Source organism: Pseudorca crassidens, chromosome 14 (assembly GCF_039906515.1).
Source record: "Pseudorca crassidens isolate mPseCra1 chromosome 14, mPseCra1.hap1, whole genome shotgun sequence".
Taxonomy (NCBI): Eukaryota; Metazoa; Chordata; class Mammalia; order Artiodactyla; family Delphinidae; genus Pseudorca; species Pseudorca crassidens.
In genome coordinates this window covers 21,250,833-21,259,709 of record NC_090309.1, presented here as the reverse complement: position 1 = coordinate 21,259,709, position 8,877 = coordinate 21,250,833, and the positions used below count along the sequence as shown (strand labels likewise).

The window sequence follows — 8,877 nt, the reverse complement described above, 5'->3', positions numbered from 1 at the left end:
AAGAGATGGTTGGAAGTTTCAGTCACCCACCTTAAGGAGTTGGAGGGCAGGATGTCTGTCAATTTAACTATGACAGTTTTACCACAAGAAAGAAATGTGAAAATTCTGTCATTATCAAAAATGAGTTCATATTTCACAATTGTCCTCCAAAGGCATACTTTATTAATCAAGACCTTATTACAATTTACTCTCTAGGATAGATTGTTATATCTTTTCAGAGTCTTTTAATCTAAATGGTATCTTTCCCTACAACACTGTGTTTCTCAGGAATTCAAGAAGCGTGAGCCATTCTGTGTTTCTGATTGCTATCATTTACTTTTTCTCAAATAATTGTTTTACTGTAGCAAGATTACTTCTCAACTCATGCTATCTATATTTCCATGAAATATTGGTTTTTCAAACCTGAATTTCCACTGAGCTCTAAATATAGTTATGGCTTTGTATTTAAATATTTTTCGTGAAGTAAGTTCTTTTTCCTTTGTAACAAACGAATCTGTTGGTTGTCCTATCCTTCTTATTAGATTATTTGTGTGTTCTACTGACTTTTGGATTCTGAGGACATGAATCAATTACAAGCTCAGTTGCATTGACTTCATCTCACACAAGCTGGCCTATAAAAACCACTTGAGAGTCAGGGTCTGCAGAGAATTCCAGCTTAACATATTCCCAGACTGACCAAAATAAACCTGAGCCACTTAGCATGTATCTCATCCTTGCCAAAATTGCCAACTCAGAAGTAAACATGACTAAGGAATTTTTCTCAGTATCCCCACATGAAGCTGATCACCCTTCCAAGTAGAATGCAAAAATAAGTGACCCTTCTTCTACAGCTACATGACAGTTTGCGAGGCAGTTGTCAGTAGCCCAGGGGAGTGAGCACCTTGATGAAGTAGAGATCTAACTTACATGCAATGTAGGATCAGGTCTACAATTTCATCCATCTCTTGCTCTTACCCTTGCTTAACCCTCTCTCATTCTTCCTTTGATTCTGCATCATTTGACTCTAGTCCTCCTAGGCTTGAAATTCCTCCATTGCCTCTTATTATATCACATTATTATTACCCATCAAGGAAGTTCCATCTCTCAGAAGATCAGCAAGGCAAGTTTCCACATTTCATTTTCCTTAAGATTTTGGCTCATCTATTGAGTTGTGAGATGATTATGAAGTTGCTTTAAACCTAGCTACCATGTAGAAGAGGCAACACTGAACCACCGTCTCCTCTTACTTTCATTTCCTTCTCTGACCTCACTTATCTGTGACACTTGTCATCCCCATACTCACCTCCACTTATCATCCAACATTTATTTAATTCTACTGAACAATTTAAAAGAAATACATGTGTATGCCTGCAGGAGTGAGCACTTGAGACATCAACCAGAAGAAATACTCCAGTAGATGTGCCCCTTAAAAGTTAATACCACATTTTGTGCCACAGTTGCCTATCAGGGAAGAGTCGGGGAAAGAATAAACTTCACCTGTTCCTGGAAAAAGGGCTGACCTGTTAATGAGAAACAGGCAATATCTGTGGCAATTCCCAGGCTTTGCTGGGAAGAGACTCCTCTCCATGGCGGGAATCTCCTTGAAACAAAGCCAGGCCCTTCCCATGACCCCTGTCCTGGCTCCCCGATCCTGTTATTCATTTCAGTGCCCCTCCCTCAAATCCTCTTATAAAAACCCAGTCTTTTCTGCCCCGACAAACCAGTGCAGATCCCTTGCAAGAGAAGTAAGTAGGCGCTGAGACAAGATGACACCCCTGACAGGGGTTTCACCTCACGTATTTCAGGGAAGGTATACAAGGATCCCTGTCCTCAGAGAATGCAGGAGCTCTGAGAACAGGCAAAGGCAGTCCTGGGAGGCCCCAGGTGTAGTAGGATATATAGATTTTCAGATTCTTTCCAGAACTATGGAAGGGGATGGAAGCCATCAAGATGGATTTATTCCTAGGGAACTAGACAGAGGAAAAGACAAGAGGTACAACAGGGGGTTTCTCATAGTCTCTCTCTGACCACCCTTATTTTAGTTCTCTGGTTGTCTCGGCACATCACAGACAAAATGATGTCTTCCATGGGCATCCCCAGCCTGTCCTGGATGCTGCTCTCCTGCCTGATGCTCCTGTCTCAAGTCCAAGGTGAGACTTTTCTGCCTCTAGCACTGGGTTCCCAGTGTTTGCTCAGGGCCAAGAAGAGGAGGAAAGCTCCTGTGTGCCTCCCATGGTAATGGTACATCCCCACACAACAACACTGCCTGCAATTCCTGCATCATCACCCTTCCTTAAGGGTAACTAGTGGTGGGAGGTACCTCAGTGGTCCAGTAACAGTGGGATGAGATGATTCTCAATTTTCAGTAGAGTCTAATTTATGTGGGTATATTAAGGAGGGAAAGCATAGAGTGTCAGTAATGAGATGAGTAGAAGGAGAATGACTGGAGGATCCAGTGTAGAAACAGTCAGCCAAGACGAGGAGAAGGCTTGGACTTTTGAATAAGGCAGATGAATAAAAAGAAAACAGACCATCTCCCAATTACTAGGTCTACTTTATGATTAAGAAAAACTCCTGGAAATATTGGCACTGGTGACAGGCAGTCAGGAGTTTGGTGTCACTGCCTCAAGCTGTGGCACCACAGATATTCCTCAAGGTCACCTCCCCACTCCAATCCCCTCTCTCTATTTTGCCCCATCCCTCTCCTTTATTTCTTCCTCGCCAGGGGAAGATTCCCAGAAGAAACTGCCCTCTGCACGGATCAGCTGTCCGAGAGGCTCCATGGCCTATGCGTCCTACTGCTATGCCTTGTTTACAACACCTAAAACCTGGATGAATGCAAACGTGAGTGCTGGGATTTGCAGTTCGGGCTGGTAAGGAGAAGCAAATTAGAGACAGGGTTTGGGGGCTGGGAGTTCCATTCTCTAGAGTTTCTTGAGGGTGAGAATGAGCACCTCATCTTTTGCAAACACAACCCCTTCTCACCTCCCTTGTCCCTGCCCTTCCCTCAGTGAGGGTCTCAAGCTCCTCCCCAGTCTCTCCCTTCTCCACACAGATGGCTTGCCAGAAGAGATCCTCAGGACAACTTGTGTCTGTGCTCAGTGGGGCTGAGGGATCCTTCGTGGCCGCCCTGGTCAAGAACAACTTGAAAACCGTCTCAGACGTCTGGATTGGGCTCCATGACCCCACAGAGGTACACTTACATCCTCTCTAGTCTGTTACCTCCCAGGATGCTATGGCCACCCAGGCCTGCTCGCTGTCCCCTGTGCCTGCCTAGGAAATAACGTAGAGATCCCTAGAGCTTGGAGGTCAAGGGGGTAATTGGAGAATGGAGGGCCTTGAGACCAGCTGCAGAGCTGAGTTCTGTGCAGGTCTCCAGTCTCCAGCTAAGGTTAATCTGCCTCTTGTCAAGCTTTTACACAGTTCACACACCACGTCTTGATTCAGTTTGCTGTGCATCCCTGAGTCTGTACATGCTGCCCTTAGCAAGTGCTAAATGAGTATTTAGAATTGATGCATTTTTCCCTTATAAAACATATGTTGTCTTGGAGGTTCAGAGGGTAATCACAAATGCACCACCAAATGTAGTTCACACAGTGTCAAGTTACTCTGAGGGGTTCTATTCATCTTTGTGATTATTGACTTTTGAATTTGCCAATAGAAGCAAAGAGTTAGGGATTGTTTCCCAGAGGAGAGCTGTTGGGCCTCACCTGGTAGAGCAGAACTAATTCCATGATGCTGGGGAGGGTAGCAGGTGTTCCAGCTGAGGGAATCGTGCCAGGAGACCTCTAAAGGCCTTTCCACTTCACCTGACTCCATCCTCTGCTCTATAGGGCTCTGAGCCCAATGGCAGTGGATGGGAGTGGAGTAGCACTGATGTGCTCAATTACGTTGCCTGGGAGAAAGATCCCTCCACCAGCTCATCCCCTGGCTATTGTGGGAGCCTGTCCAGAAGCTCAGGTAGGAAACAGAGGAGGTCACTTCTTTCCAGCCTTTTCCATCCCCTCATCCCCTATTTCTGGGTCTGGTCTTCAGAGAATCCCCCTGGGATGGAACTGCTCGTCTGTTCCCATCCCCTCTCACCTCTCCTTTCTTTCGCTCTCTTTCCCCTGGAGTGGGACCCTGGTGAATTTGAGGGAGAGCCTTTGAGTCCTAGGCCAGAAGCTGGGATGTGTCCCCATTGGTTTCTCACCAGCTCCATTCACTTGAGCTCTTCTGTCTCTTCAGACTTTCTGAAGTGGAGAGATTATAACTGTTCTGTGAACTTACCCTATGTCTGCAAGTTCAAGGGCTAAGTCAGATGGGAAGTCACTAGCCTGAGTCTGGTGTGCAGCTCATCATGGACTTGGAACCAAGAGTGAAGACCTATCCCGGAAAGGGGAATCCTCCCCACACCCCCAACCTGACCCCCTCATTCTGGCCTTCCCTGTCTCTCAGCCTCATTTCAGGCATTTGTGTGTGTGTGTGTGTGTGTGTGTGTGTGTGTATGCATAGCATGGCCTGAGGTCTTGTAGAACAGTAATAAATATCTTATTCCAAACTTACCTGCTTTTGTGCTCTTGTCTTATAACAAGACTCTGAGGAAGAAGTTTGTATGGGAAGAATCTAGGGGTGGCCTCTGTCAAGTTTCATCCAATTTCCTTGGAAAATGACTGAATGTACATTCCCACCAGTGTATTTGTGATGAGTATGTAGGCCCTGTTCCCTTAGGAATTGGGTTGTGTTATACAAAGGCATTGCTTCCCCACACACTATACTGCCCATTCCTCCTGATGGTATGACACAAGCAGCCTTCGTGTGGTCCCATGCTATTTATTATAGAATGCACTTCTGAAATCATTTGCTGTGAAGGATCATGAAGGATCTATTCCTTTTCTTTAATGTGAGATCCACCTTGGATCATGACTTCTATAAAATATAGTCAAGAATAAATTACTTGGACTGACATGCAGATCATTGGCAGTTGTCACTCTCTTTATTAAAACAGGAAAAAATCTGAATAATTTTAGCATCAACAACTTTTCCTGGGGTAATCTCCTTTTCTTGGGCAATCTGCCGAGGCACCCCATTACATAGATACCTTCTCATTTCTGCTTACTTGGATCAGAACTGCTAGATCTATAAACTTTTAGAAACATGAAATTGCAATTTGGACAACTTGTCGGATGCTGAGTGTGGATTGGCTTTATGAGTGAGAGACTCCTGGAGGCCCCTGTCTAGGGAGTCTCCACTCTCTCATGGCTTTTTCTTTCTGGGAACCCACCAGATTCTTATAGTGAAGAGATAAGTAACCATTCTGAAATATGTTCAGATAAATAAGGAACTCTTCAGGTCAATATTCTTGATATACATGGTTGAAAATATCCTCAACAAAGTATTAGCAACTCGAATTCAACAGAACATTGAATGTATAATACACCCTGAACAAGTGGTTCTTATTCCCCGGATGCAAGTATGGTTCAACATATGCAAATCAATCAACAATGTACATCACATTAATAGAATAAAGGGTAAATAGCACACAATCATCAATAGATATAGAAAAAGCTTACGGAATCTGTGGTACAACACAGTGGCTATAGTTAGCAATAAGATATTGTGCACTTAAAAAACTGTCTAAAAAAAAAGAAACTATTAGGAGTGTAGTTCTCATGTTAAGTGTTGTTACCACAGAAACAAAGAAACAAACCAAGAAGCGGGACACAAGGAAACTTTCAAAGGTGATGGATATATTTACTACCTTGTTTGCAATGATGGTAACACATATGTCCAAATTATCCAAGTTATATACATTATGTACAGATATCTGTATTTACCAACTATTCCTCAATAAAACTGTAATAAAAGTGGAACACAATCAAGGAACTATGGAGCACCACTACTGCCGAGATCCTGGATTTAATACAGAGTGCCTGGAATCATTGTCATTATTGGTTTTTTTTAATCGTGCCATCCCTAAATGAGCTTTTTTTTTTTTTTCTTTCAATATCTAGGTTGAAAAATTCTGAATTCTTCTAGAGGAAATCAAGAAAATCTTAAAATCTACTATATCTATCTTAAAAAATTAATCTATATTAAAAATACATTCTTACAAAGAAAAGTTTAGGTCTAGAGTGTTTTTGGAAGAGTCCTACCAAACTACCCCAAAACACATATTTTAAATATTATATACAGGCTTGTAGAGAATAAAGGGAAAATACTTCCTAACTCTGACAGATAATAATAGAAAAAATTCCTTACGGAAAGGAAAAGATACAATTTTACCTAGTTTCAGATGTAATGGGTGATTCTCTCTTTGAAGAAAGATTGCCTATCTTAAAAGGGTATAGGAAACTTGCTAAATGTCAATTAAGGAAAGTAGACACTGTCAATTCATCTGATCTATTTATTTAAGAATGAAAACCTCCATATGTAGTATCACCAGATTTGGCAAATATGCAATATCTGTCAAGTTGAGCAAAGATGTAATATTTGATATACACTAATACCAAGAAACTATTTGTGGCTTATCTGAAATTCAAATTTAGCTAGGAGTCCTCTATTTTATCTGGCAAATATACCTATGGAGCAATGCTGAGTGGCTCTTGGCCCACATAGAAGATTTTGACCAAGGTGACATCCCCCTTTCAGATGGGGCAATTGGCCAAATATTTTTACACAAGATATGAGGCTGAGAATGTGTCGGAAATGAGGTAGTGAGTAGTATAATGGTCTAAAAATATTTAGGTTCAATGAAAATTTCAACCGTCTTCACTCATGTAAGTGGTTCTTTTCAAATAAATCATCATTTATTCACTTTTTTTATTTATTCAAAAAATATGAGTAGAGACCCCACAGGATATTAAGCCTTCCCAACTCTAGTCCCGACTGAGGCCAGAGCATGTTTCCAGGACACAGGACAGAAAACCCACTGGGCATTTCTTGCAAGTACTCAGGAAAGTGATACCATTCAGCAACTATAGGGATAAGGAACTAATTGTGTGGTCCATGAAATGCTGCTAGTCCTCAAACTGTTTGTTGCCATACCTGTGCAAGATAACTACAGAAATCCAGGGTAAAATTTTAGAAGTTTTTATAGCAATTTGGCAGATTAGTTTTGTCTATGAAATCTAAAATTTTATAAATGGTTTCTTAACATATGTAACTCTTTTTTATATTTCAATTTTAGTAATTCATTTTTAAAAAGGCTTTAATTCTTAGAATAGTTTTAGATGTATGGAATTATTGAAATGGTAATACAGGGACTTACCACTTGATACAACTGATGAACCATACTGATACAGTATTACTGATAATTCTAATTGAAATATTATTGACATACAATATTACATTAGTTTCAGCTGTACTACATAATGATTGGATATTTGCATACATTATAAAATGATCAGCATGATAAGTCTAGTAATCATCTGTCCCCATACAAAGTTATTATAATATTATTGACCATATTCCTATATATTGCATCCCCATGGCTTATTTATTTTATAACTGGAGGTTTGCACCTCTTAATCCCCTTCCCATATTTCACACCCCTTACCACTGGCAACTTCCTGTTTGTTCTCTGTATCTATGAATGCTTTTATTTCTTTTCATTTGTTTGTTTTATATTTTAGAATTCACATATAAGTAAGGTTATATTGTATTTGTCTTTCTCTGTCTGATTTAATTCACTTGGCACAATACCCTCTAGATTTATACATATTGTCACAAAATCTTTCAGTTTTTTTTGTGTCTAAGTAATATTCTATTATATAAATTTTATACATATAAAATATATATTCTTCATCTTCTTTATCCATTAATATGTTGATGAATAGTTAGGTTTATTCTGTGCATTAGCCATTGTAAATAATGCAGCAATGAACATTGGAGTGTACCTATCTTTTCAAATTAGTGTTTTTCTTTTCTTCAGGTAAACACCCAGAGGTGAATTTGCTGGATTACCTGGCAGTCCTAGTTTTAATTTTGTGAAATAATGTTTTCCATAGTGGCTGTACCAATTACATACCCACCAACTGTGCATGAGCGCTCTTTTCTCCACCTCCTCACCAACACTTGTAATTTGTTGTCTTTTTGATGATACCCATTATGCCAGGTGTGAGGTGGTGCCTTATTGTGGTTTTGATTTGCATTTCCATGATGGTTAGTGATGCTAAGCATCTTTTCATATGCCTATTGGCTGTCTTCTTTGGAAAAATATCTACTCAGATCCTCTGCCCATTTTTTAATCAGAGTACTTGATTTTTGTTGATGTTGAGTTGTATAAGTTCTTCGAGTATGTTGGACATTGACCCCCTATTGCAAATATTTTCTCGCAGTTAGAAGGCGTTTTTCTGTTTTGTTGATAGTTTCCTTCACTGTGGAAAAGCTTTTTATTTTGTCTTAGTCGCATTTGATTATTTTTGCTTTTGTTTCACTTGTATGAGGAGACAGATCCATACATATATTGTTAAGAAGGATGTCACAGGGCTTCCCTGGTGGTGCGGTGGTTGAGAATCTGCCTGCCAATGCAGGGGACAGGGGTTCGAGTGGTGGTCTGGGAAGATCCCACATGCCACAGAGCAACTAGCCCCATAAGCCACAATTACTGAGCCTGTGCATCTGGAGCCTGTGCTCCACAACAAGAGAGGCCGCAATAGTGAGAGGCCCGCACACCGCAATGAGGAGTGGCCCCCACTTGCTGCAACTATAGAAAGCCTTTGCACAAAAATGAAGAGCCAACACAGCCATATATAAATAAATAAATAAATATATATATATATTTTTTTAAAGGCAAAAAAAATTTTTTGACAGAAAAAAGGTAATCTTTCTAATTGTTGTACAATTTCAGCTTCTATACTTCCCTTGCCATGGTCGATTGGCATGAGTCCATTTAACTACATGTTGCCCTGTCCCTAG

The 8,877-nt window shown here is 40.6% G+C and overlaps 1 protein-coding gene across 1 annotated transcript; it reads left to right on the top strand.

Annotated features, from left to right (window-relative positions):
- The first annotated feature begins 2,053 nt into the window (after nt 1-2,053).
- On the top strand, nt 2,054-4,523 carry LOC137205605 (lithostathine-like). The gene is made up of 5 exons (XM_067703891.1): nt 2,054-2,129; nt 2,705-2,823; nt 3,035-3,172; nt 3,813-3,939; nt 4,207-4,523. The coding sequence occupies exons 1-5, from the start codon at nt 2,054-2,056 to the stop codon at nt 4,272-4,274; spliced, it is 528 nt and encodes a 175-aa protein (XP_067559992.1). The 3' UTR covers nt 4,275-4,523.
- Nucleotides 4,524-8,877: the final 4,354 nt, after the last annotated feature.

Bases quoted from the DNA above. Each gene is read 5' to 3' on its own strand.
- LOC137205605 (XM_067703891.1), top strand. From the start codon at position 2,054: ATGATGTCTTCCATGGGCATCCCCAGCCTGTCCTGGATGCTGCTCTCC. The intron at 2,130-2,704 runs GTGAGACTTTTC...CTTCCTCGCCAG, and splicing joins GCTCCTGTCTCAAGTCCAAG to GGGAAGATTCCCAGAAGAAA. The intron at 3,173-3,812 runs GTACACTTACAT...TCTGCTCTATAG, and splicing joins GGCTCCATGACCCCACAGAG to GGCTCTGAGCCCAATGGCAG.